At 38.2% G+C, this 26576-nt stretch overlaps 8 protein-coding genes, 1 long non-coding RNA gene and 1 other non-coding gene across 10 annotated transcripts; 4 read left to right on the plus strand and 6 right to left on the minus strand.

The window, feature by feature from the left end:
- Window positions 1-1289: 1289 nt before the first annotated feature.
- On the plus strand, window positions 1290-1371 carry Trnal-aag. Its single transcript has one exon. It is a non-coding gene; the product is annotated as a tRNA-Leu (tRNA).
- A 622-nt stretch (window positions 1372-1993) lies between these two features.
- Window positions 1994-3111, minus strand: LOC114528811. The gene has a single exon (XM_028550525.1). It carries the CDS (start codon window positions 2713-2715, stop codon window positions 2077-2079), a length of 639 nt encoding a protein of 212 aa, XP_028406326.1. The 5' UTR covers window positions 2716-3111; the 3' UTR covers window positions 1994-2076.
- A 1978-nt stretch (window positions 3112-5089) lies between these two features.
- LOC114528803 (O(6)-methylguanine-induced apoptosis 2-like) lies at window positions 5090-8463 on the plus strand. The gene is made up of 11 exons (XM_028550520.1): window positions 5090-5211; window positions 5366-5487; window positions 5591-5692; window positions 5778-5826; window positions 5983-6043; window positions 6135-6210; window positions 6287-6354; window positions 6595-6650; window positions 6731-6902; window positions 7441-7634; window positions 8024-8463. Exons 1-11 carry the CDS (start codon window positions 5133-5135, stop codon window positions 8092-8094), a joined length of 1050 nt encoding a protein of 349 aa, XP_028406321.1. The 5' UTR covers window positions 5090-5132; the 3' UTR covers window positions 8095-8463.
- Window positions 8464-10041: 1578 nt separating this feature from the next.
- LOC114528722 (ribonuclease H1-like) lies at window positions 10042-11443 on the minus strand (the record flags this gene model as incomplete). The annotated part of the gene is made up of 5 exons (XM_028550398.1): window positions 10042-10597; window positions 10692-10816; window positions 10959-11043; window positions 11184-11238; window positions 11331-11443. Coding segments are annotated over 5 exons (456 nt in total), but the record flags the coding sequence as incomplete, so codon positions are not given.
- Window positions 11444-12310: 867 nt separating this feature from the next.
- Window positions 12311-14566, plus strand: LOC114528723 (zinc finger MYM-type protein 1-like). The gene has a single exon (XM_028550399.1). The coding sequence runs from the start codon at window positions 12311-12313 to the stop codon at window positions 14564-14566; it is 2256 nt and encodes a 751-aa protein (XP_028406200.1).
- Window positions 14567-15305: 739 nt separating this feature from the next.
- Window positions 15306-15883, minus strand: LOC114528785. The gene is made up of 3 exons (XR_003687528.1): window positions 15710-15883; window positions 15479-15602; window positions 15306-15380 (listed from the first exon to the last, which is right to left on the minus strand). It is a non-coding gene; the product is annotated as an uncharacterized LOC114528785 (long non-coding RNA).
- Window positions 15884-16057: 174 nt separating this feature from the next.
- Window positions 16058-18346, minus strand: LOC114528825 (syntenin-1-like). Its single transcript, XM_028550540.1, has 8 exons — window positions 18177-18346; window positions 17842-17889; window positions 17638-17748; window positions 17197-17552; window positions 16998-17105; window positions 16814-16877; window positions 16619-16710; window positions 16058-16512 (listed from the first exon to the last, which is right to left on the minus strand). Exons 1-8 carry the CDS (start codon window positions 18225-18227, stop codon window positions 16458-16460), a joined length of 885 nt encoding a protein of 294 aa, XP_028406341.1. The 5' UTR covers window positions 18228-18346; the 3' UTR covers window positions 16058-16457.
- Window positions 18347-18635: 289 nt separating this feature from the next.
- On the plus strand, window positions 18636-19913 carry LOC114528824 (putative fructokinase). The gene has a single exon (XM_028550539.1). The coding sequence runs from the start codon at window positions 18802-18804 to the stop codon at window positions 19729-19731; it is 930 nt and encodes a 309-aa protein (XP_028406340.1). The 5' UTR covers window positions 18636-18801; the 3' UTR covers window positions 19732-19913.
- A 253-nt stretch (window positions 19914-20166) lies between these two features.
- On the minus strand, window positions 20167-22736 carry LOC114528724 (DELTA-alicitoxin-Pse2a-like). Its single transcript, XM_028550400.1, has 5 exons — window positions 22670-22736; window positions 22056-22518; window positions 21692-21896; window positions 20996-21257; window positions 20167-20496 (listed from the first exon to the last, which is right to left on the minus strand). The coding sequence occupies exons 1-5, from the start codon at window positions 22734-22736 to the stop codon at window positions 20171-20173; spliced, it is 1323 nt and encodes a 440-aa protein (XP_028406201.1). The 3' UTR covers window positions 20167-20170.
- Window positions 22737-24003: 1267 nt separating this feature from the next.
- Window positions 24004-25917, minus strand: LOC114528725 (DELTA-alicitoxin-Pse2b-like). The gene is made up of 3 exons (XM_028550402.1): window positions 25784-25917; window positions 25191-25613; window positions 24004-24927 (listed from the first exon to the last, which is right to left on the minus strand). The coding sequence occupies exons 1-3, from the start codon at window positions 25845-25847 to the stop codon at window positions 24065-24067; spliced, it is 1350 nt and encodes a 449-aa protein (XP_028406203.1). The 5' UTR covers window positions 25848-25917; the 3' UTR covers window positions 24004-24064.
- Between the last annotated feature and the right edge of the window lie 659 nt (window positions 25918-26576).

Below are 26576 nucleotides of genomic sequence, written 5' to 3' on the forward strand. Positions count from 1 at the left end.
ATTATGATGTGACATGGGTGATGAATCAAGTAACGCATTGGAAACAAGTAAAAAAATTAATGCGGAATTTGATAACAGAATCACATATGAAATAGACGAGGATTCTTCGCCAGTTTGCGAGCAGTTTGAGCACTTGAATGAAACGAATTCGCAAGAGTATTTTTGCTCTATGGCTTCTCAAATGCCTCACGATGAATCAACCGTTTATCAAAGCAATTTATTTAGTTACGAGGACTCGGAGTATTATCATAACTATCATTTTGGCCTCATACGAGGCTACCACAGAGAAATGAATGAAGAAAAACCAAAAGAGAATTGGTTTTTATGTTGTCACCCACTTGACAGGGAAACTGTCAGCAGAATCAAGCGAAGAAATCGCGTGTTATCATGTCAAGTAATGGGAGTCCTCTTTGGAGCGCTTTTTGTGTTCATTGGAATCTCATCTCTCGTTGTGTCATTTGTTGTTTCATCAGATGAAACGAAAGAATATTTTTGGCAATCTTTGGATGTTCCTACAATGTATATCCATATTATAGCTATCATGGGCTTAACTGTACTGACAATAGGCAGTGCTTTGATTTCATTTTGTTTGCTAGTTCCTGTTTGTATCGGGCGGGTACATGCACAAAATACTCCGGGATTTTGGTGTACGACAGGGGATCTTTACGTCAAGAATGTCGAGCAAATGACTCCAAATCAATTTCTATATTTTGATGCGGCGCTTTGTGGGAATTTCGTTGGCAAAGCCAAAGTGAAAAAAATTCAACCCGAACTTACAAATTTACAGAAATGAGAAGTTACGATTCCACGCTTCGTCTATAGACGAGGCCGAATACCTTGGCTGTAACTAGAAGTAAGATTTTAAAATCTTGCAATTTAAAATACCTCTATGAAGCCTTGCAATATCTGTTTGAACGAAATGTTTCTATTATTTAGCAGGTTTCTAGATTGTAAAATGAACTACCAGAATATGCTTCTCTGTCAATAAAATTTAAACGCTTCAGACTATCTTTCTTAATGAAATTTCTTGTGAATTACACTATATCAATATTATGTAAAATATCTAATTTAAAAATTATATTCTAGGCTTAAAATTCGTGCTGTTCTTTCAGCCGATGTCTTTTCGCGCCATTTTTTCTGTCTAATTTTGTTTTTTTCACCAAATTTGGCACAGTAGAATTTCGATTATTTGCGAACTAACCAATCAAAGCTGGTGGAACTTTATGTTGGTTGGAAACACGGGCAGAGTTGCGGGTTATATACTATAATTTTGCAATTTTCAGCCGACTGGTAGCGTGGCCGAGCGGTCTAAGGCGCTGGTTTAAGGCACCAGTCTCGTAAGAGGCGTGGGTTCGAATCCCACCGCTGCCATATTTTTACCTTTTTCTTTTCCACCAAATATTCTTGAATAAATAGCTCAGCTATCTTTTTGAACCTTTTTATACACTTTTGTGATTACAACTTAATGTTTTAAAATTTCTAGCGATTAGTAACTAACAAACTAACACGATTTGTCAAATTCCGCGTGGCTTTAGACTGGGACTAAATTGCCTGCGTGTAGGCTAATGATTGCTGATGATCTATCAATTCCTTCCTCAAAGGAATGTATTCATAGTGGGTTACATAAATGGAATTTTGTGGAGCCAATTTTGGCTTTGATGAATGTTAATGATGAGTGTCGGTGGTTAACGAGCCATAATGCTGAAGCACGCCGCGCGTATTCAAAATAACATTAGCGTGGATCAGATCGGCCTGAGCGAAATTGCACTGGTGTGTGAACGGAATTCTCGGTTTCTCTGAAATATAAACTTCGAGAATTGAGATTTGTTACCTTGGCAGAATAGTTACATATTGGTTAACATCACTGAGCTAGTCAACATGATTTAATTTCATCTTTCCGAGACTTCGAGGAGCGTAGCAGATCTCATGACCAGCTCTAGAAACCAGAGCCAAATATATTTCTCATATATTATAATTATTATAATTATGTCCACTCTGGAGAATACACGTTTCATCGATATTTGTGCATAAATAATAATTTAATTTATTTATAAGTCTTTGTTAAAAATATGATGTTTAATTATCTTCTTCTTCCTCTTCATCGATGGATGTTTTAAATTTCTGTTTCTTAATAAGATTGGTCCGGTCCTTTTTATTCCCGCCTTTTTTCTTGGGCTGTACTTTGTGAACTAGTGCATATACGGGAACTTTCTCGAGCTGTTTTGCTGCTACTTCACTTTCGCTTTTCTCCGGGTATAGAAAACTCTCGGGGTCTTTTACCCTGGGTTTCCTAGTGCCAGACTTCCTTCGTGGATAGCAAATCAATATTTGTACTGAGGCTAACATAACAGCCCCTAACATCATCAACACGCTTCCAATCAAAACTACAGCATCTAACATTGAATTGTATTGGACCGCATCCCCGACCGGCTCTTCTTCTCCATCATTATGAACCCGGTAGTTGATTTCTCGCCTCTTCACCAGACCCCCAACCAAAGCGAGTACAAGCCCGGCCAAAATCATTAAACCGGAAAGAGAGCGTACAAAACATAAGCGGCCATCTGCCTTGTGTGGTATAAGATGACTATCTTCGACCGCCGAGTCTTCTTCGCTTGTCGGGTCGTCTTTAAATAAGTGCTGATGCAGATAACGTACGCCAAATTTCTGCCTCGAAGATATACGCTTTAATCTTTTATGTCTTTTAAATTGCGGCATTTTCTTTGGGGTTTTTCTATGACTGACTCACGTCAACTTCTCTGGCTTTGTGATCCCAACCAATCGAGATTCCTTCTGCTATTTCACGAAAAGCCACTTTTTCTCTTTCCCGGGTGGATTCATCATTACTTCAGTTCCAAAAATGATGTCCGTCTGTGAATATAGCTTTATTTGGAACAGAGCTAAGATGTTTGGGTGCTTATCGAGCGGAGTTTTTGGCAGAATGTCGACTGTTTTGTCGATTGTGCGCTAGCAAGCCCACGCGGACATCAGACTTAAACTAAGCGTCCCGCTCGCCAAAACAATGTGGCGCTCGTTTCTGTTTGAATTACTAATAAGTTCTATTTCATTTGACGTATATCAGTTTCTTCTAATCACTTTATCATGTCATGACCCATCCGGCTTGAGGCGCCAAACATTACTGAACAAAGATAAAACTAAAACGATGAACGAAACGCGTTGTGATTGGCTGCACGCCTTATTTCCTGCGCTCTGATTGGTCGCAGCAAGTTGACAAAAGTGACAGATGTTCATGACTGTTTGTTTCCTGCGCAGCAGACGTGGAAAAGATTATTTATGGCCTATTGAAATGCTTTCTATATTTGATGATATAAATATAGTGTATGCTTTATTGTGATGAGAATTTCGAAATATACGACGTTCACGGTTTGTCCTTTTAGTTTCTCTGGAAAGTTTGGCAGAAATTTAAATATGTTTTCCATATAGATTGGTTGGGGATAACTCAAATATTCTTGCCACATCAGCTTGAAATTAAAAGGACAAAAATATAAACATGATTTACACAAGCGACCAGACCAGACAATGTGTCCACTTTTTTTGACTTCCAAATATGACAGTAAAAATATAGCTTTTATCTTATTTTATGAAATATAGATCGTTTTTAACGATCGTTTGTGCAATTTAAATGTGTTTTTTTATCTTACTATGATGCTTCTATCTAAAACAGTTTAGTATAGCACTGACCTAATAGTTTAGTATTGTTTCCGTTGAACAAACTCAAAAGTCGAAACTGAAGTAGTTGATTTTCATAAGATTCATGTCGTCTTGAATGTCAGCCATTCTCATGAATTATGAGAATGAATATATTACAAACACACAATTTCAGGTGAAAATTATAGTGGCATGGATTAATCAAGAAACCAGACTATTTTTTCTGAAATCGTATTGACTGATAAGTTACAGTACGACTGAACATTTGCCTATAGGAAGTTAAAAGAGTCTTTGAGTATTGGAAAGGTTTTTATTTTAAATTAGTTTGTCGCCCCAGGTGTCGTGGTCCGTACTACTTTCTTGAAAGCTGAAATGAAGATTTCTAAAACGAATAGAATTTTTCGGAAATTATCCATGGAATGAGACCTGACTTCAATCATGATTGCTGAGAAACCAGAGAGGCACGTATTTGGCCGCGGTATTGTTGTGAATATGGAAACCAAAGATCATTTCTTAACACTGAAATTGATCTAAATTTGATCAGATAACAATGATTGCGTTATTGCAATCAAACTGTGGTTAAAATTGCCTTCCAAGTTTCGCTCACCGAGATTTTGTCAAAACTTTATTTTCGGTTATCAAAATAAACATTGCGGACGTAGATATCATATCAAAAATCTTGCCATCGCTGAAACACACTCAGTTCAGTTATACAAGAAAGATAACCACGGCCACTGGAGCGTTGGCATATTTATATAATTTGGATTTGGTTCGTTTCGATAACCCCAAAGGGATTTGGGGCAAACCTCTTTTTTTGATAGTTGAGGATTTTAATTAGTATTACATCTAGTATAATAATAAGGCGCCAGGATGATGGACAGCTCATCAAGACTGAGGTTTGCGATTCCCCTCGCAGAAGAGAAACCTGGGTGGAATGAATTGATCTTGGATCGTATTTTAAAATTTTTCCCATGTTACCAACGTTGAATCGTTGCTTTCTGTTTCAACTCGTATTTCAGTCTTTCTTCCAATTTATTTTATCGAGATATGAGAAAATAATGTGAGAGTAATGTGAGAAAATAATGTGCAGTAATAGAGAGTCGACTACTCGACTTGAATTGTCTCGAATTGTATGAATGTATTGCTTCTGAGAATACTTGCTCGTTCCCTCGAAGGAATTGTCCTCAGGCAACCGTTTCCAGAGTCTCTTGTGGAGTAAATGTTTAATAAGGAGATGGCTGATCCTATCTGCCATTCAAAAGGGTTCATAGAGGTTAGTGTTAATATTCTAGCTTTATTATTGCTTTATCCTTTATGTTTGAATTTTGTCAGAATATAAAGTTAAAAAACGTAAAACTCGATGTATTCTAGGACTTCTAGGGTAAAGATAGGTGATGAGTCCAGTTTTTTTCACAGCTCAGCGTCAGTATAGTATTTCATGTGGTTGTCATGGTAACTGAGGCAATATGGCGGCTGATAGTGTATTACTTCAAAGCAATCGAGGCAGATTTGTCGGTGGAAATTCACTTGGCCATCTACATAGAGGTAAATTTCGTATTTCAAATTATAGTTTAATACCATTTCCATCAAATACCGCTAAATTTTTAAAGTATCACCCTTGTAAAAAAGTCAGATTTCTGTCGTGAAATTTGGGCGTCTGATCATTGATTTCGATGGTCTAACTTTTGTATTTCAAAAGGACATGGCACTGTGGCGGCTTCGTCTTCGATTCCAAGTAAATATCAAACATTTGTTGTGGATAACTCGGAAAAGAAAGGCTTTTTGTCCAGAGCTAAGAGATTTCAAGATCTAGGATACGTTGTAAGAGACATTTTTCTTTAGAAGAAATCGCATAAAACAATGAATTAATATTTATTACAATTGTGTACTGTGAATCTTATCTGTTGTTTTTGCCGTGATGCAGAATGAAAACCCAGGACCAGGAACTTACAAAGATCCTGTGTGTGCGAAAGATGAACCATCGCCGTCGTATTCCAAACATGGCACAGGGACGTTCGCTTCTAAGGTATCATATATAATATTGACTTGAAATACCACAGTATTTCGTTCTATGAATCCCACTTCTTATCAAATCAATAATTTATTCTTAGAAAGGAAGATTTAACAGGGATAAAAGGGAGTTTGCTCAGCCAGGTCCGGGTGAGTATTTCTAGGAAATGATGCTCTTAGATTATGAGAATCTTGTTTTTGTTCATGAACGATCGACATTGGAAAGACCATGACTTGGACACAACTCAATCCACTTTGTTTTGATAAATGAGCAATGAAATATTAATCATGTTTTATGAACTGCAGGGGAATACGAACCAAGAAAGCTTCCAAGCAAAACAGATTTTAACAAAGCAAGTGTCACAAGGTAGAAAAAACACATTATTTATATAACTACACATCTTTACAAATCACTGGAATGCCTTCAAATTGAACAAATGCAATGTTTTGTTTCTTAGCAACTTTCATTTGCCAATCGCAATACCACCAAGTGAGAGAAAACAGCGCCAAGCACCAGCTCCAAACTCATACAAGGTACATCCATTTCATCCTATTGAGATCTCATCTTTCTCACAAATTCACCATCTGTACATTCATTCTCTTTTTCAAGATATCCAAAGCAACTGGCAGAGTAGTTCATGATAATAATGTGTCCGCGTACGCCGCTTTCAAGTCAAAGTAAGTATTTGAATAATATATGGTCAGATTGGTTTCTTAAACCACAGCTGCAAAGGCCAATTTTGTCCACAATTTTGTCTTCCTAGCGTATGTTATTGAGTGAATTATATACAGAGTTACATAAGCTAGGCAAAGTGCAGTAATCAACTGCATTAAATTTTCTCAATAACATACACCAGGAGAAGAAAATTGCCATAAAGATGTCTAGTTGATTCCTAATTAGATCTGTTTTTCTTAAAGTTCCAAAAGAGAAAGTTTTATCAACAAGAAAAATGCTTCTAATGTTCCATCACCATGTAAGTTACAACGATCCTACATGAAGTACCGTGTTTTATCTTCAAGAAAACCATCTTATAAACATTTATTGCATTGCCAGGTCACTATAATGTTAAAGAAGACTTGATCCATAAAACATCATCTGGCGTCACAGCATCATTCAAATCCACGACTAACCGTAAAATGACGCGTACACCTGACCTCAGCCCAGGCCCCGCCTCTTACAATCCTTATCACGCGAAACACGCGAAACGAAAAGGTTATAAATTCCAGTAAGTCATCTCTCGTCTGATTTCGATTTAAATGCGAGAGCGTCGACTGAGAAACTGTCGTGTTCAGCGCAATCTTTCTTTCAGCCCTTTCCATAATGTTTACTTCGATAAGGGAATTAATGACGGTCGTATGGAGAGTTTGGAGAAAAACAGGTGTCCAGATATTCCTGTGGTTGTGTTGAGAATCACGAAATTGTCTGCTTCTGAGTGTTTTCAGTTGCAACACGAAAACACTTTTGAGTGTTTTCAGAAGAAATGCGAAAACACTTATACCACGCAGACGGGTTTTCAAGATCTCCAAACCACCAAACGACCCCCATATAAATCAATCGCAATTTTAATGGCTTTTTGGGGGGAATGAAGGCTATATTTACTCATAATAGCACATTTATTACTTTATCAATTAAGAACTAAGAGACATTAAATATCTTAAAATTTGAGTTTTTTGAGCAATTTCAAAATCATCGCATGTTTAGGGCAACTTTGTTTTGAATTTACATTGATTTCGTCCTTAACTTATTTCCTTTCTTACTCTAAGACGTCAGCACTATCTCAGTATCTCGGCACCAGCGCTCGCTCTGCCTGACGTAGAACCGACGCCAGGGCCTGGACACTATAACCTTGTCAATTACGAAGGCGAAGGAAAGCGATTCATGTCCAGTTCCATGTTTGTATCAACAACAAGCCGATGGAATCCCACGTGGGAGGCTGAGATGGAAATACCCGGACCCAGTGAGTACTAAATTCCAGGATGGATCTACCAGGGATAGTGAGTACCCCCCTACCCTCCCCCTAGTGGGTGCAGGACTAGGACGGGGTGCAAGTTTGAGTATTAGTTTAATTTTAGGGGGGATTAAGTTTAGAATCCTGTCGGAGGTTCTGTCAATCTAAACAGCATCATCTCATTCTGACAAGGAAAAAACGCATTCTAATATCTTTTACAGCCTGAAACGCCCCCCTCCATGAAGATATTAAGTCATGAAAGTAGGAAAAACAGAGCCGTGGCTAAGAACTTGTATTATGCATTGAACGGTCTGGCCACTTTCCAGTCTGCCCTAAACGAAAACTCACGTTTCTTATTTGTTATCAGAGTGTTTATCAATCATGAATGTTTCTTATAGCGTCCTATCGTCCACGACAGGTCGGGAAACAGTCGTTTATTTACAATCCTTCAAGAAGGTGGATTTCATGAAGGTCAGCTGTAGAAGAAGTCTTGGTCGCACAATAGATTTGTAAATAAATAATGAAACATTGTAAATATAGAGTGTGGTATTTTTTTACACGAGAGATGAAAAAAAGAAGGAATAAATGATGGAAGGAGGACCTTGGAAAAAAGGGCATTTGAGTGATGGGTAATGGAGAAGAAAGTGAGACGAAAAGGTGGAAAGAAATTGAAGATATTAAGAAGCTATTTACTGGTTGAATGACAGAGGAAACGACAGTTTAAGCTAGCAATGAAAACTGATAGAAAAGAGCAACTTTTTTCTGAGGAATAAATATACCATCATCTCAATATGAGAATGTAGGAATGGAGTGAAGAACCAGAGTGGATGGGAGTTAAATGAATGGAAAAAAAGGAAGCTTATCTTGAGCAATCAAGAAACCGTTACAGAAACAAGGAATTAGTCGAGAAAACGTGGGTAAAATGGCGAAACGCCGGGCATTATCCCTGAGTCCTGATATTTTAAGCGACTACCGGGGAAAGTGCCTGGCCTCGGCACGGAATAGGGAAATCAAACCTCGGCGAAAAGCCTCGTTTCGTGTCCAGTCCCGTATATAATAACCGTGCTAGCCATGCGCCATCTTGTCTCCATCTCTGTGTTTATTGAAAAGGTGGAGAAGTTTCTTTGAAAATACAAGTCTTTTACACCAATAATCTTTAAGAAATAACCCGCGAGACGAACGATGGAACGTGTCTAAACCATAGTTCTCACGAAACTAAAGCGAAAGGGTAAGATTTATTGAAAATACGTTTGTTGTGACTTCACTGACGTTGGCAACATGCATTTTTTCAGGATGTTTCATGAAGTGTGTCATGTGAGCTCAATAGATATTGTGGTTCGCTGAATGCTAAGTTCGTTTCCTGGTCTTATAATTCTCCTCAGATATTGCTCATCGAATATGTGAAATTATATAATGTGCTTAAAACATAGCGTTCTGCACAATTAGCATTAGATATTTGGTTAATAATAGCAGTGAAGCAATATCATGAACTGATCTAATCTCCCCCCCACCAGAATGATCTGTACAACAAAATGTACCACAAAATATTCCAAGACATGTTTTAATGTTGCTAGGTTATAAAGACATAAAATGGCTAACCCAGGCGTTGAACCGGCATATGGTGGTTGTGAAGGGCCTGAAGCTCAATATGTGAAACTTATCTCAAGCGATGGACATGAGTTTGTAGTAAAGCGTCACTATGCATTGACCTCTGGAACAATTAAAGCTATGCTGAGTGGACCAGGTGATAATTCCTAGTTGAAGAGTTTAGGGTCTAAATTTGCACAGAAAGCCTCTTAAATATCTTTGCTTTCATCTCATGTTTTATTTTGATTAGAATAAAACATTTTCATTTTCACTTTACTCATGAAAAGAAAGTAACTTGTGTATTTTCCACAACAGGTCAATTCTCAGAAAATGAGACGAACGAGGTTCATTTCCGGGAAATCCCATCTCATATCTTGGCAAAAGTTTGCATGTACTTCCTATATAAAGTGAGGTATACCAACAGCAGCACTGAGATTCCAGAGTTCCCGATCGCACCAGAGATTGCATTGGAATTGTTAATGGCTGCTAATTTTTTAGATTGCTGAGAAATATTAATTATTAATAACGAGCTACAACGAGCTCTAAGGGCAAAAGACAAAGAGTATGGCAAAGTAATATGATAACAGATGTTCTGGATGTAGGATTATTTTATAAACAAATGTGATAGTTTTGTGTGTTTTTGTAGTTAGATCACCCTAGTATAAAAGTTGTATGTTAGTTGAACTATTATAATGCTGTAAATTATTAACCTCCCACTCAATTTGATAAACCATTTGCAGGACAATACAAATAGTAATCAGGAGATGCATGTGTATATCCTTTACCCTATTTGCTCCCAATAGTCCCAATATCACCTTTGTTAAAATAATTACTTCCCCCCCTTACCAATATTGCTAAACAATATCTATCAGGGTGGTTGGTTAATAATATACAGCATTTGTGTTTCATATTTTTCTATGTGCCTAATAATGTAATTCATGTACAGGATTTATCAAAATGTAAGAGGAAAGTTCAGTATATCTTGTGTTCTCATTCCGGGGTATTTTTGTGAAAGAGTACTATTAACTTGTTCTATTGAGAAAACAGTATTTATTATATTGTTTTCCACAAATCTTTCATTTGTATCTAACAATGTTTTCCACCTTTGGAATGAAGTTCACTCACATTTATTCACCAAGTTTTTACTTCATATTTACAAAATCTCAATCAATATCTGTCATATCTCGTATATATATATCTTGAATTTATCTCATATAAAATATATACATTATATATATAAACATTTGGAACACAAAACGTAACTAACACTATGGACACACCCAAAGGATCACTTTTAGCATCCAAGTTTAAGCTCTTGCTCCTTGTTTCGCCAATTTATCAGCATGTTCATTACCCTCATGGCCCCTATGTCCACGGACATGGGTCTAAAATTCAAGAACATTCAACTATAATGCTTCTCTCTCTTTGTAATCAGAACTAAAATCCCTAAGAACCTCTTGATAAAGGACTATAGTTTACCCATTTTATATTGATTCTCTGACATAAGTTGTGAAGTTTAATGATATCATCTCTGTTTTTTACGTCCGTTCCATTTGCAGTTTTGAAACCATTTTGTTTCCATTTGTCCATCCACTTTGTTACAGCTGTTAAAAAATGTTTAAGTCATCGCATTGAGGATTGATAAAAGACGTATGCTGTCACAGTGTGGTATATTACAACATGGTATATTTCAATGTCATCATGTCAACAAGTACCTTATCAACATCTTGCTTGTATTTTACTTACCATTTATAGTGTATTTACTATCTGTTCTAACTTCCAACTTGTTTATGTTGCTTGCCTTGGCTGTTTGAATAGCCTTTATTGCTGCCTAAAATCACAAAACATGTCGTTTTCATTGACTTTTTTCCATTTTAACATGGGGAACCCAGTGTGTTCACTAAAATGTACTAGTTTGGTGGTTACCTATGAATGTATCATGTATTATTTTATGAAGCATGTGAACCTTACATTCAATTCTGCTCTTTGGTTGGTTTGCAATCCTTGCAATCTCTCGCTGACATTTCTATGAAACATGTTCATTTATACATGATAAAAAGAGGTGAATTCTATTCTTCATATTTTATATCTTATAAGCTTAACAGATCCTCAATTCACCTCGGGTCATTTTCGCCCCAATAAACTCCTATACCAGCCCTGGCTAAAGCTTTACCATTTTCAAAGCAACAGCCATCAGAATAAACCACGACTCTATCACTATCAGTATCATATAATCATAGGCGTACGGGGGGGTGGGGCTGGGGGGGCTGCAGCCCCCCCAATTTTGGGGGGAATTAATCTATTCGGGCAAAAAGAGTCTTGTCATTCGGGCAAAGACGTTACGACGGTCTGGTGATTACACGGGGAATCTATTCACCCAATAACGCTAAACTGAAACTGTTGTGTATATTAGCATAGATCGCATAACTGGTTCAAGCATGTGCGTCAAATTAACCTTTATTAAAGGTTAAGTGCTATAAATTAACCGGATTTGGTTTTGATCACAATCGGATAAGTAATTTTATACCACACGGTTTAGACTAGTGTAACGGATATCGGATAATGGATTAAATGTAAATATAGGCTAATACTAATAGAATAAGGAAAAGTAAGCTGCCGCGGATGCACCATTGCAAGTGCGTCCGAGATTAATATATAAATATAGCAGTTGATAATAAATATAGCATTCTAGATAATAAAGGAAGCGTACACGCCCTATGGAACGAGAGCATAAATACCAAATGCGAAATATTGAATAATAGAGTTGGATCTAAACCACATGTGTGTGCATGTGAAGTAAACTTACACTAGTCTTTCCTCAGGCCTTTATCTTTTTTGACCGCTTCGTCGCTATATAAATAATCGCCTGGAATATTACAAAACTCAATAACCAAGCTCTAATAAAGCGTATGGCATCTCGTAAAAGGCGGTACCGACACCGTGTTCGGTGCGAGGAATGCAATAAGGAAATCGATAGTGATTATCAAGAGGTGCATTCTCGATTGGTTCATAATGGTAAAAAAGTAAAATGCCATCCAGTAATGGAATCATCAGACTCATCCCAGTCGAAAATCAGTAATTTCTTTCTAAAAAGTAACATGACAACCAAGGACGATGACCTGCAGTATGACATAACCCAACCTGGAACTGAATCGAGTGGTAGTAAAGACTTTGCAGCCACAGTGTCTTTTGATGAAGATCTGCCGGACAAAAATGTGAAGGAACTCGTGAGCAAAGAACCAATAACGGCGTTCATTGATGATGTTGAATTAAATGCATTGTCACAGCTCAGAGAAAATAGTGAACAGAATACAGTGACAGATAGCGAAAATGTTACACCAGAATCAATGACGATGTCTAGTATTCTAGCAGCTACACCAATGGATGATCTTAGTTCACCAGCACATATTCTAGACGAACAGCCTGAAAAGGTTTCCATTCCCAGTGAAAATACAGAACAGATTTCGTCCCTTCACGCCCCAAAACAGCCTATATTAGCGGAGTATCCTGCAAGAAAATTCGGCAATGAAACATTTGTGCGAAGATTTCAATCTGAATGGTACAAGAAGTATCCGTGGATAAGTTATGAAGTGGATAAGGATGCATGCGTGTGTTTTGCCTGCGTGGAATTTGGGAAAGATACTTCATTTGTGTTTAAGAATTGGAAGAAGTCAGCAAAGCTAGCAAAACACGGCAAGAGCGAGAACCATGTCAGGTCCATGGCAAGATGGCTTCAGTTCAAAGCAATGCAGAGAAACAAAACTTCCGTCCTACAGCAGCTGAGTACTGCACACAAGGACCAGGTTGCCAGTAACAGACAATACTTAAAAGTAATCATACAATCCTTGATGTATACTGCGCAACAGAATGTTGCGATTAGAGGTCATGAAGAGACCCGGAATGATATATGGGAGGTATCTGACATAAATCGAGGGAACTTTCTCGAGTTACTTTGCATAAGATGCAACGATTTGCCTTGGCTGAGGTCTAAACTGCAAAGCCAGCTCCAGTTACATGCTCAGTGGACATCGCCTGTTGTTCAAAATGAACTACTAGAAATAGTAGCAAACGTCATGCTTGAGAGGATAGCAGCTGAAGCGAGAAGTAGCGACTATTACGGAATAGTTGTAGACGAAACAGCAGATATCAGTCGAACAGAGCAAGTATCCATTTTCCTTAGATATGTTTTCAATGGCGAAACTAAAGAGACATTTATTGGTTTCTATTCAACTAAATCCACGGAAGGGGAAGTATTATATGAGCTAGTGAAGACAGCCATTAGCAAGCTGGAGTTGAAGTTAGAAGACATAGTTGCAGAATGCTTTGATGGCGCTGCAAATATGAGTGGCGCTCGTAAAGGGCTTGCCGCACGTATGAAGGAGTGTTCACCTCTTAGTATCTACGTTCATTGCCATGGACATCGGCTTAACTTGGCGCTACAAGATACTATGACCACAATTGAGCCACTTCAGAAAGCTTTAGGCGTGATCCAGAGTCTCCATAATTTTTTGGAAGGAAGTCCCAAACGCCACGCTATCTTCAAGGATATCGAAGTCGAAGATGAGGGCGAAGATTTTAAACTGACAATTAAATCGCAGAGCGCTACTAGATGGTCTTGTCGCTGGGCAGCTGTAAAGGCAGTGGTAAACCAAATGCCTAAGATCATCGAGGCTCTTCTCTCACTCTCAAAAGATCGTGATCCGAAGACGTACAATGACAGCAATTCCCTACTTAACTCGATTTGTGACTTTCGATTCGTTTTTGGTTTGATGGTATTAAAGGTTGTTTTGTCCAACACCGATGGTTTGAGCAGATACCTACAAGGAAAGCAGATGGATGTCGTAACGGCAAAGAAGAGTGTTGATGGCGTGATCAAAACACTAAGTGAATGTCGTACCCAGGAAAATTTTGATCTCTTGTGGTCGCGCGCTGAAATCATGGCAGACAAAATCAAGGAACAAATTGAGGGTACTGATTTCAATTTCAAAGATGCAAAGGTACCAAGACTCAAACAGCCATCACGCCGGCTGCAGACACTTGTCGGCGAAATGCCTGAAGTGAATGCAGAAGTGGAGTACCGAACAGTGGAAGACCACTATCGTATCACATGTTACTACCTAAGCATTGACAGGATTGTCGCGGAGATGAAATATAGATTTGAAGGTAATGATCAAGAGGTGCTATTGGCACTTGCAGACATAGTCTTCAGCAGCTCTCCGACCATGAAGAATATTGAGTTGGTATCAGACTTCTATAGTATCGACAGTGAGCTTCTTGGCAGTGAGAAAAACGTCTATGAGATATTGATGCTGATAACCCTGATCCTGAAAGAAAAAACGCCGCTGAAATTGTGAGGAAAATGTTTGAAAATGGTGTTCATGAAGTTCTTCCTGTTGCTTACAAAGTATTTTCGATTCTGGCCACGATCCCTGCAACATCCTGCTCTGCTGAGAGATCTTTTAGCGCTCTTCGCCGCTTGAAAACCTATCTTCGAAGTACAATGGGGCAAAAACGCTTAAACAGCATTGCCCTTATCAATATTGAGAGAGCTTATGCAAATAGTACTTTAAAGAACGATATGGAAAAGATAATTGACATTTTTGGACAGCGACGTAATCGTAAATCATATTTCTTCTAGTCTAGATTATAGTTTTACAAAACTAAATTCCTTGCATGTCTAGTGCAAAACATGACGGAATTTCATATATCAAATAAAATGTTATTATGTTAGTCACTTTTTCTTTCGTTGTAAATCGTAATGAATATATTTAGTTTAGAATTTAAATGGCTAGGGATGATATTTCTTTTTATATTACGTCTGTCAATCTTCAAAGGAAATCCTTTCATTTGTAGTCTTCTCAGATTATATAATTTTATGATGACGTCACAAAATCTATGACGTCATGTCATTCGGGCAAATTGAGCGCAGCCCCCCTAAAAAAAATATGCCCGTACGCCTATGATCATATTCTGTCAAAGACAATCATATGATATTGTTAAATGACTTAAATTTAAAAGAACTTCTACACTATGCATTGTGAAAGACAATATCAGAACTCGTCATCACATCATCAGACCTTGTCTTGATCTTTTTTCAAAACTCCAATTTTCCTCCTCCGGCTCCTCGTGTTTTCGTTTCTGGCTACGCTCCTTTTTCGGTTTGGCATGCTATTAAACACATTTTTACAGGATCTAAGAAAAGCCTGAACTAACCTCGATCATGCTATCAGTTTAAAACTGTTCTGAGAATAACGAAAGAAACATACAAATTTGCGTGTTATTTTGTTATCTCTTGGGTCTTTTATTGCCATGAATTCTTCGGCTTCATCTATAGTAAGAAATTTCTTGAATTTTGCACTAACTCCATCAACCTGCTTCTTGCATTCCTCCCTATTTTGAAGAAACAAATGGTTCAAAACAGTGATTGTGTTGAATATTGGTATATTAAAGAAATATTTAATACTTCGAGAAATTCTGCTTTAGATTTTTGGTCATACCATGTCAAATAAATTCCCGGTTTTCGGCCAACGCGTACAGCATAATACGGCATTATTGTGAACTGCAGTTTACTGAAACGTTGCCTGATCGCTCTCAAAGTAAAATAACTCATGAAGTTCAAATCTGCATCTTTATTATGATTCCAAAACACGTGTTACTTTAGTTCCACAGGCTTGTACAGGCGCGGGGGGGGGGACAGTGCAGACCAGACCCTCTAGGAGATTTGGTGGATGGTAGAAGCTAGAGTGTCAGGAGTGAGTTACAGTAAAACTGGCACTTTTTTGCCTATCATTATTTAGACAGGAATAAGAGCATCACAAATTCACAAAAGGTACAATTGTTATTTATAACTTATATTCTACATACAAAACATTGCTATAGTATAACTCTGACTACTCAATCATCTGTGGTCTAGCGGGATGGTAAATATATAATAATGAATTGGACTACCCCTATTATACATTTCTCCGTTGATTTTGTTCAAAGTATTAGATACTAATGAATAAAATCAAGCAACAGCAGTACAATTCATCTGGGCTCTTTATTAAAAAGGAATTTGTGACTTTGTGTAAGCATTTCTTTATGGCATAATTTTGGTATCCTTGGTGAGATATAGCCTGGTATTTAAATCTTCTAATCTTATAAAAACAAGCCCTAATAAGATAAATTTATTAACCACTTATTTGAATAGTTTATTACGTTTATTCTTAAGGACTAAGTTGGCATATGCAAATGTTTGTTCATTTTTTAAATATCAGGAATGGAATGATCCATGCTTCCCTTCACAAGACTTGTTGACATGCTGCAAAAAATAATAAAAAAAATGTTAAGATAATGATTTTGGTCATCGTTAAAATGGTACTATCAGGTAATGGAGAATATGTTTATTTGTGATCATGTTTCCATACTTTTTCATTATATGCTTGAATACAAATGTTGGCACAATGGTGAATGTGACTGATCTGTCAGCTCTTGCAATGATTTCTTTGATTTCTTTATCCTAAAAATTTGAGATAGAAACTCTTCAATTTCCATTGTATACTAGCAGCTGGAATATTGTATCTTTCCTGATGTATAATTTCAAAAAAGCATTCGTAGTTTACCTTCAATCCAACAACATTTTGACCATTCACTTCAACCAGATTATGCTCAGTCAACAAACCATTTCTAAATGAGGCAATTATTTTTCAAATTATTTTGTAATTACTAGCAAGACCTTATCCTAACTTCTGCTGGTCAGTCGATCATGTCAACTAGTTTATCAAGCTTCATGAATGCAGGAAATACCTTGCAGCTGACGATTCCTTGGCAATAGCTGTAACTTTTCCATCTTTGAAAACAAACCCAACATTTCCATTGCTGTCCTTCTGTAAAGTGATTGTTCTTTCAAAAGGCCTGAAATTTTAAACAGAATAAACCAACTTAGCCACAGGATATTTTACCTATGCTCTATTTGTCATGCTAAGATGCATCTCTTCTTTCATACCTGTCTCTCACGGCAAACACAATCTTCTGTGGTGATGCTTTTTTGAGGATTTTCATCACTTTGTCCATTTCATAACCAGCAACGGTGTCACCATCAATCTGCAGGATCTGATCACCAAACCTCAGACCACCCAGGGCCGCTGGTGAATTGCTGTGAACGTACGACACAAACACTCCTTTGTTGACGTGTCTCACACGCAAACCAACCTTCCCTTTGGCGTCCTTGCATAACGTGACTTCACGGACACCTTGCTTGATTTCAGAGCGTTTAACATCAATGTTATTCGCGCCAGTTACTGGAGCAATGGCACCACTTGCCACAGTCGCGAGCTGACGACCACCACTCGGAACTACTTGCTGAAAAATTAGAGTATAACTTCAGATGTCAAAATTTCCACAAATTTTAGCTTGCAGAAAGCAACAACATGAGATAGTCACTTACATATCCTGGGACGTTGTCTCGGACCATTTGTTCTGTGATGTGAAGTCCCATATAGTCGTCCAGGGATGGATATAGTCCACTATGCCCTGTGCTGGAACCAGGGGCACTTGCCTGTAAAAGAAAGGTCAGGTTTCACTTTGATCATATTCATAGATGGTTAACTCACTATCACCATTTTGTAATCAGAAAAAAAATCAGACTTACTGTTGCTGGTGGCAAGGCATGGCCTGCGTTTGCTGCCTGAACTTGGGCCTAAAATTCGATAAATCGCACCATATTAAATTTTAATTAAATGGAATTGATGTTTCATATATTAATAATATTATGTAACAGAGATCGTTCTACGTTCTGCCATAAAATCTACAGACTTTCTACGTAAATAAATTGTATCCATTTAAGATCTAATTGCTGTGTTAATTTTCAATACTAGACTCGTATATTTCAATTCTTCCAGGATAAAAAACACAATTCAAAACAACGAATCTTTCCTTTGAAAAATTAGAATGCGCAACATTTGCAAAGCGTTTAAAAGTCTATACCTTCGCCAATTGATCAACTTTCATATCTTCCAAGGACGGATACAGAGACATCTTGTTTATTATTTTCTTTCTTGTAACAAATTTTCAACCTTTTGTCCAAAGAACACAGCAGATTTCAAATAACTGCAGTACAGTTTTAGTGTTTTGAAATATCAAGGAAGCTTTCCTATTTTTAGCTTCAAAATGATGTCATATCGGAAATGGACGTCGGCCGTCGCAGGTCGGCGTTGCCCAAAAATGGGCGGCATCGTCATTATTTGTTTCGCGAGTCCTTGCCGACGGAGCACAGTGACTCAGTAAGCTCAAGTGGAGAGTTCTTTACTGTGAAATTAACCTGAAATATTTCTTCCAATTCACAGTTCTTTGAGGTGAGTTTTGCTAAATAGTGTTTCACATTCTTGGGCTATTGGGGTATGTTAAATGATAACCTTTTTTCAGTCCCGTATTACCTCGAAATACCAAAAATCTGCTGTGAATATTGTTGCACGAATTTGGTCACTATCTCCGGTGGGAAGTTGTACCCACAATGCGCTAACTCATGTGACTGGCATGTGACGCAAATGATAATTGCGCAAAGCAAAGATTAATGCATTTTTTCATAGATTTTTTGTAACTATTTTTGAAAATGGCATATATAGCTGGTATAGAACTTGGAGGAACATCATGTGTTGTAGCAATGTCTGATATTAAAAATCCAGAAATTATTTTAGAGCGTAAGGATTTTGATACAGGTGACATTCCAACTGCAACTCTGAATACTTTGGTCCAATATTTGCAGGAACTTTTGAAAAAATATGGGATTGGAAGTTTTAAGGCGATTGCAATTGCTTCCTTTGGTCCAATTGACCTTCGAAAAGAATCGGCAAAGTACGGATACATAACAACCACGCCGAAACCTGGTTGGAAAAATGTCAATGTTGTCGGTGTGTTTACTCGGGCATTTCCAGAGGTACCAGTCATGTTTGAGACTGATGTCAATGCCCCAGCAATGGCTGAAGCAATGGTATCTGGTGGTCCAAGGAATTTGAATGTGGTATATGTTACAGTTGGGACGGGAGTTGGTGTTGGTGTATACGTAAACGACATGCCCATTCATGGATTGTTACACCCAGAAGCAGGTCACATGATTGTGGGTGTAATGCCAGGTGATACCTACTCTGGTAGTTGTCCATTTCATAGAAACTGTGTTGAAGGAATGGTCAACTCCCATGCATTAGCTGCGAGAGCAGGTGTAGATCCCTCTCAACTTGCCACACTGCCTGATTCCCACCTGGTGTGGAATATAGCTGGATATTACTTGGGTGTCTTGTGTGTTAATCTCACCTTGACACTATCACCTAATGTAATAATTCTTGGAGGTGGGGTGATGCAAGGAAAGGTCATTTTTCAAAACTGTAGAAGAGTATTCAAGGAACTGAATGCAGACTACGTTTTGGTTGAGAAATTTCAAACTGATGAGGGATTGAATGAGTATATTTGTGGTAGCCAATTTGGCAACAATGCTGGTATAATTGGTACATTATTCTTGGCGAAAACTGCTTTGCAAAATGCTTGATTGACTTAAGTTAATCAACTATAAATACTTTTTAACTTTAACTTTTTAACTTTAACTTAACTCTAATTGTGTTTCTGTGGACTTCTAATTGCAAAATCTTTTGAAGTTGGAACTTTCTCTTAGTTAGTTCTTCTTTATACACAAGGAATAGTTTAAATCATTGAAATGTTATCTGTGAAATAATGAGTAAATTAAAACAGCATTTACCACTGTGTAGGTTTTACCAATCACTTGTTTACTTTTTATAGAGAATTAGAAGGGATAACGTTTTCTGCAAATGTATGGTCAGAGAAAACTTGGCAACCCCAAAAAACAGCCTTTGATTGATACCAACAATAACAACTTTATGATTGCTATCACATTTATTGACTTTGATTTTAATCAAACAAGTCAAGATTACAATTTCATTCCATTATTTCTGAAGTTCCAATTGTTTTCTTTAAACAATCGGCCAGATAGCTTTTCTTTGAGAGTTTTCCTTTTCACAGTAGCAGCTAAACCCTGCCGTAGCCCAGCCACACCCATTCCATGCCCAACCACTTTCTTTCTGAAGGGCAGGCTCTTGGCGGATGTTTCCACTTGCGGTCTTCTTATCATGATGTCTTATGCAGGAATCACCATAGCACGAGCAATATACTCCAACTGTGTAATGACAATCGTCGTCATGGTGACAGCCTGATGGTGCAATGGTGCACTCATAAACAGGATTTGAGGCTATTGAGTGTTTGGCAAAGTTGAAAGTCTGGAGAGATGGTCCTCTTTTAGCTGAAACACAATGAATGCAACAACTCTAGGGTTAGATAATACGTACCACAAGCGTTGTCGCGTGCAAAGCTTTCTTAACTCTGTCACATTCTCAATTTTTCTACTGCCTTTCGCAGTCTATCAAGAAGCTGGTGTCTTCTACCCCACCTCACCCCATGACTTGGCACACCACCCCCCTCCCCCCATCCTACAAAGCCATGCCCGCTCGATCCATCCCTGATCCAATTTCACCTCGTTCCTAAGGGTTGAATAAAGGAGCAATTATAGAATACCTGGCCAACCCACCTCTTAACAGTGAATGTCATATCGTCTTCTAGATACATGTACCTTGTTTTATGTTACTTAATCCATGAATTGGACTTCCAGAGAACAAGAATAAACGTTATTTTTAAAGAACGGTGCAGTTCTATACTCTAAAATTGACCCTCTAACAGATTTTTAACATAATCGACTATTGGCCTGGTATTCTATAATTGTAACGGTATTTAATTTATATAACCTGCTGGTTTGTAGTCACAGCCAAAGTTGAGGAAACCATCGAAGTAATATTGAAGATTAATAGCTTTGACTTTTCCGCCTTGCTGCTCACCCAGGACCTGCCAAATTGGGGTGAGGGTGTATTGTATTGGGGTAGGGGTAGAGTGCCCCTCATCTAGGAACTTCAGGATATTTTCGTTAGAACGATCGTAGAGGAGTTTTTGACGTGTCGGTGCGGTTCCTCCGCGAACTGTGATCGATGACGTCATACGCTCGTTGGATATCTGAAAAAGATTTTGCATTGTCAGGGGGGGGGCAAGTCTTCCTTCATTGTCTTTCTCAAGTCTTCCACTTATTGTCCTTGGGAATGCGAGAGAACCTTCGACAATGCCTTTGTTCATTACGTCATATCTTGGTGTAAAATTGGACCGGAGTGAGGGGCAAAATTTTGTAAGCAAAAGCGTAAAAAATTGTAATTTCTCGTTGGATTCTCATCTAAATAACAATCTTTAATATTGTTTCATCATCGGTTTAGTCCACCGGCCAAAAATTGGTTGTTTTAACCACGTATTCAGTTGTTTAACCAATAAAAAATGGTTTAATTAAATTAATCTAAGGTAATCAATTTAAATTTGCTCCTGTTTTCACAGTGAATAGGATGAATACGAGATAACACAACAAATTATCCACTGGAGACTGGAAACAATGGATTCAGTACCTTGTTGACTTCTTCTTGACTTACACCAGAACAAGCGGAGACTGACGCTGATGCAGCCTTGAGGTCCCTACCCAACGAAGCACAAGCTTTGACTGTGAACTCGCGGGCGGTATATGATGACGATTTTTCAGCGAACGCGTATTGGTCAATACTTGCACCGAATGTGACAGCGGTAATCACGTGAGAGCCATGCGTATTCAGAAATCTAGAAATGCATAAAGTTACCAACATGTTTTTGTATCAAACTTGTAGCTAGGGTTTTTTCGTCAATATAGTTTGATATTGTGTAAAATTGTAAAATTCCTTGGGAAATGGCTTGTGAACCCCAAATAAGTGTACGGTTCGCTCTACAATATAACTTTACCGTTGATAGTCTCGCCATGATGATTTATGCCAAGGCGTTGAGATCCTTTCTGGCAAACTCTCAAAATCGCTTAGGAGTCTTGAATGCATCTCTGTGTTGTAAAGGCAGTTTGGTTTCATCTGCTGTTCAAAAGCTTTCGTTGCGAGATTGAGCGAGGTACCGCTGACTTCACGCTTGCTGCCGCTCACGCTCTTCGTTGTCGCGTCCACAGAAGCACCGAGAGAGAAACCTCCCTCGTACTTTGCCTCAAGACCTGTTTCTGTTGCGATGCTTTTGTAAAACTCTCCAGTGTTCTTGTAAAATGACTGATCCTTGATCGTGGTGGCTAAGTTCACTTTGCGCAAACATTCTTCGGTTTTAATTTCTTTGAAGAACGATATTCCATTCGGAATGTCCCCCAACAAGTCTTCTCTCGGAACGTAGATAGACTTTCCAAGCAAAGTATGAAATTCTGCTGAGCACACTGTTAGAAAAATAGTTTAAGTTCTTATTCAAGGTGCCTTTGACTATAGTGGTCAGAATGTATAAAACATTTCATGTAGGAAAGAAGGCCGGTAGTTTTTGAAAACGAAGTATTTGTGGTAAACACATGGTTGTCGGAAGCAAAGCCTTACCTGTGGTTGTTAAAACCAACACGGAAACAAACAGTGTTCCGAAGTTAATTTCTCGAAGAAAAGCCATTAATCAAGCTAAATATATTAAGACAATACAGTATTTGAAAAAAACATATAAGATTCCGACACTTTGTAAGAGAAGAACATCGCGACAAGTCATTTTTACCTTGTTTGAAGTAGTCACCGCAGTTCCCAACTTTCTGTAGTTCCTAAAAACTGATCAAACTTGTAGTTTTTGTTGCATTTTTATACTCTGGTCTTTACAGTTAATCTTTATTTAGCTTGAGCAGTTGGTTAAAGGGTTAATAAATTCGAAATTCCTCTGTTTATTCAACTGCAGTTCATTTCGTTTTGTAATAAACTGTGTGAATAATTTCACCAAAAAGGAGCCAATTTTCAGTCTCCTTTTATTCATTCAATCATTCTTCCATGTGGCAGTGATTGTATCAAGCACCCTTTCCTGTAATTTCTACGGTTAGTAGGAAAATTTCCAAGATTTATTCAAACTTTCATGTAGGTTCTCATGTATCAGGTTCGGTTATAATTAAAAAGTGACCATAGCATTCTAAGGCCTTTATTTTCCTTTATAATTTGAAGTATTTGTACAGAATACGCTCTGTTTAGATTAAATGTTACACTTAATGAAAAAGCTACGAATGTATTTGCAGATTTTTAATTACTATAGATTATAGATTATAGAATTTACGAGTGAAATACTTGAGTATATCAAATTTTATGTCAGTTATTATTGCCGCGCATTAGTTTGAGGGATTTTTCTTTGAATGTCACTCGCATCTATGGACAGAGAGTCAGTAGTGATTTGAAAGTTCCTAGGTGAGCTGGCCGTATTAATCAGTGGTTATACAGTTACCTTATCACGTTTCAATCGTGGGTGAAAAGCTCAGTTCGGCTTGTCGCTGACTGCCTCTGACCAAACACAGCCTATTCTGTATAAATATTTCAAATTATAAAGAAAAATAGACCAAAGAATAAATGCAATGTTCACCATTCTTGATTAATCTATTTCAATCCCAGGCAACTTTCATGATACATTTAATCCAGGAACATAACGAACTGTGTGATTTTAGTCTTGGGGAAAATGATTTCGCCTAACCGAGTATAATTTTACAAAGCGTGAAATGTTTTTAAGGTATTAAAAAAGTTTACGAAAAAGTTTACGTTTACGACTTTGAGCTGACTACAACATCACCAAGAACTTCTTGTTTTTTTTCCGCTTTTCTACTTCAACCAGGATCATGTGCTGAGGCACCTTTGCTACAGTACAGTAGCAGAAATAACGACAAAAGACATTGTCGGATAGCATTATTTATTATTGAAATATATTGAGCGAATAGAGTACAAGTTGAACTACTGTTTGAGAAGATATTCATTGACTCAGAAGATGATACGTCTTCGTGTGTTTTGATTTTCACACGAGCACTTCACGCCCCAGAATTTCCTGTCACAGCCGTTTTTCTTCAACTCCTTATTGTAATTTGGTGCTGCCGTCACTCGTATCGCGGCCCCCTTCTCTGTCGCGCGGTAGACGATACACGAATCTCCATAGCAACGACACTTATCACATCCACGACAATGACAATCATCATCGCTATGACAACCAGATGGTGCGAGACTGCACTGGTAGACTGGGTCGGATGACGTGGAATGCGCGGCGTGGTGGAACTTCTGCAGCTCTGGACCACGCTTGCCAACGATGAGCGGGCAGCCAAAATTAAGGTACCCGTCGTAATAATACTGAAGATTAACAGCCTGCACGCCTGCGTTACGATTTTTGACCAAAATATGATTTTGGCCTCGAAGAATTTGCCATATTGGAGTCAATGTGTACTCAATAGGGGTAGGGTGGGTTTGGCCTTCGGCTAGGAACTGTAGAAGGAGCTCGTTAGATCTTTCGTAGACCAAACTGTTTCTCGTTCCAACTGTTCCGCCTCGAACTGTAATCGACGTTGTCATTTTGCTGTTGTAAAGCTTGCTTATCTCTTCCTTGGTAACACCAGAGCATGCCTCGACAGACAAAGACGAAACGGCGACACTACCAGCGAGCGATGCGCATGCTTTGACGGTGAAATCGCGGGCGCTGTACGAAGATGATTCCTCAGCGAACGCATATTGATCAACACTTGAGCCGTAGGTAACAGCCGTGATCACGTGCGAGCCATGTGTTTGCATGAAGTGATGATAGTCACGCCAGGAAACCTTGTACCAGGGCTGGGATATCTCAACATCTATATCATTGCAAAAGTAATTTTTAATTCACAAGATACAATTTAAATTAAACTACCTTTCGACCTTTCTTTGTCTGAGAAAACGGAACATAACCCAAAAGCTTTGCAATATATATACTAAGTGAACATCGGTGAAAACATCACAAGGTAATGTTCGTATGAAAAGCTACAGAAATTACGTTTATTTTCTCTTTTCTAGAAAGAAGATGGCTTTAAGAAAAGTTAGTGGAAAGCAGTGGAAAGAAGAACAAAACGTGATGGTTGTAAAGACATACCTAATCGTGCAAAGTCAGAGATCACACGATCCTGTAGCGCAGTTTCGTAGAGGCAATTTGGTTGAAATTGCAGTTCATACGATTTGGTTGCAAGGTTCAGTGATGTGCCACTAACTTCTCGTTTACTGCCGCTGACTGTCTTTGTTGTTGCATCCAAGGTGAAGCCGAGGGTGAAGTGACTCTCATAATTCGCCTTTAGGTTCGTCTGGGTTGCAATGCTTTTGTAAAACTCTTCTGTGTTTTTGTAAAACGATTGATCTTTCACAGTCGTCGCCAGGTTGACTCGACGCAGGCAGCTTTCGGGAACGTCCTTGAAGAATGAAATTCCGTTTGGAATTGATCCAAGAAGGTCTTCATCTGGGATGTAGATCGCTTTCCCAAGAACTGATTGGGTGCCGAGTTCGGGTTTTCCTGTTGCACCAACTGAAAGACATTTTCTGCTGGGTGAATTAGTATACTAGATCATATAGAGCACTAAACTAGCATAGAAAGCAATCTCAATACAAGAGTCAAAACTATACCATGCACATTTACTATAGTGCATATTGACTATCATGCATCTATAGTCTTCGCCACAACAGAAGAAAACGTACCTTCAATACAGCCAGTGAAATAAAATATAGCAAGACAAAAAAAAGCTCCGGTTTTGAAAACCATGCTGATGAAACTCACAGTGAACACTACCAGTCTTTTCCAGTACTTTAAACTGATTTCATTAAATTGGGTGGTTTCTGTAGCACGATGGCCATTTTTATACTAAATTTTATCGGCGGTTTATCGCCGCATTGTTGACTTAGCTTGGCAGTTGAGTAAAGCAGTTGAATATTGGTTAAGAGAACGATAAATGCTACTTTATACAAGTAACGCTGTTCCTACAAACCAATTTGAAGATTAATTGAAACTTTAACTAGACTTAATTGGCTGTTGAACACGCTAATTGCCAAGAAAAATACCAATGTTCTTTTTTTAATCAATTTCAAAGCGTTAAATGATTTTTTAAACGCGTAATAAGAACAAGAATTTACCGCTATTATCACGGCTAGGATTACCATATTTCATTTCTCATGCACGGCTTTTACATTGTGAAAACCTGCGTTCGCCAAATAGGATAAAAACGAGGTCAAACGATTCGCTCTGATTTGCGCTTCATAAACAATGTAATTACTTGTCAAGGTATATTTGCTTTCTAGTTTCTATGACCGAAATGGCAGCGTGCCAGCGTCGGGGCCCGCTTCATCTCAAGATGGTCTCCAACTAACCCATCACTCAAACTAGACACAATCATTTTTACTTCACAAAATACTTGAACATTTTTCATTTTTTATTGTGTTAATCTTAAACGCAACTTTCCTGACTAACAGGGGACAGGGGCCGGTTGTATCAAGC

Source organism: Dendronephthya gigantea, unplaced genomic scaffold, assembly GCF_004324835.1.
Source record: "Dendronephthya gigantea isolate DGI-Jeju-01 unplaced genomic scaffold, DenGig_1.0 000051F, whole genome shotgun sequence".
In the NCBI taxonomy this organism is placed as follows: Eukaryota; Metazoa; Cnidaria; class Anthozoa; order Malacalcyonacea; family Nephtheidae; genus Dendronephthya; species Dendronephthya gigantea.

Excerpts from the sequence above, each read along its gene's own strand:
- LOC114528723 (XM_028550399.1), top strand. The coding sequence starts at position 12,311 with ATGACAACCAAGGACGATGACCTGCAGTATGACATAACCCAACCTGGA.
- LOC114528825 (XM_028550540.1), bottom strand. The coding sequence starts at position 18,227 with ATGTCTCTGTATCCGTCCTTGGAAGATATGAAAGTTGATCAATTGGCG. Across the intron at positions 17,553-17,637 it reads GAGACAACGTCCCAGGATAT|CAAGTAGTTCCGAGTGGTGG; the intron begins GTAAGTGACTAT and ends CTAATTTTTCAG. Across the intron at positions 16,878-16,997 it reads AAGGAATCGTCAGCTGCAAG|AAATGGTTTGTTGACTGAGC; the intron begins GTATTTCCTGCA and ends TGCCTCATTTAG.
- LOC114528824 (XM_028550539.1), top strand. The coding sequence starts at position 18,802 with ATGGCATATATAGCTGGTATAGAACTTGGAGGAACATCATGTGTTGTA.
- LOC114528725 (XM_028550402.1), bottom strand. The coding sequence starts at position 25,847 with ATGGTTTTCAAAACCGGAGCTTTTTTTTGTCTTGCTATATTTTATTTC. Across the intron at positions 25,614-25,783 it reads TTTCACTGGCTGTATTGAAG|TTGGTGCAACAGGAAAACCC; the intron begins GTACGTTTTCTT and ends AATGTCTTTCAG. Across the intron at positions 24,928-25,190 it reads CTCTGACTTTGCACGATTAG|GCAATGATATAGATGTTGAG; the intron begins GTATGTCTTTAC and ends AAAATTACTTTT.
- LOC114528811 (XM_028550525.1), bottom strand. The coding sequence starts at position 2,715 with ATGCCGCAATTTAAAAGACATAAAAGATTAAAGCGTATATCTTCGAGG.
- LOC114528724 (XM_028550400.1), bottom strand. The coding sequence starts at position 22,736 with ATGGCTTTTCTTCGAGAAATTAACTTCGGAACACTGTTTGTTTCCGTG. Across the intron at positions 21,897-22,055 it reads TCATGGCGAGACTATCAACG|ATTTCTGAATACGCATGGCT; the intron begins GTAAAGTTATAT and ends ATGCATTTCTAG. Across the intron at positions 20,497-20,995 it reads CTGTGACTACAAACCAGCAG|CTAAAAGAGGACCATCTCTC; the intron begins GTTATATAAATT and ends ATTGTGTTTCAG.
- LOC114528803 (XM_028550520.1), top strand. The coding sequence starts at position 5,133 with ATGGCGGCTGATAGTGTATTACTTCAAAGCAATCGAGGCAGATTTGTC. Across the intron at positions 5,827-5,982 it reads GTTTGCTCAGCCAGGTCCGG|GGGAATACGAACCAAGAAAG; the intron begins GTGAGTATTTCT and ends TATGAACTGCAG. Across the intron at positions 6,903-7,440 it reads CGAAAAGGTTATAAATTCCA|ACGTCAGCACTATCTCAGTA; the intron begins GTAAGTCATCTC and ends TCTTACTCTAAG.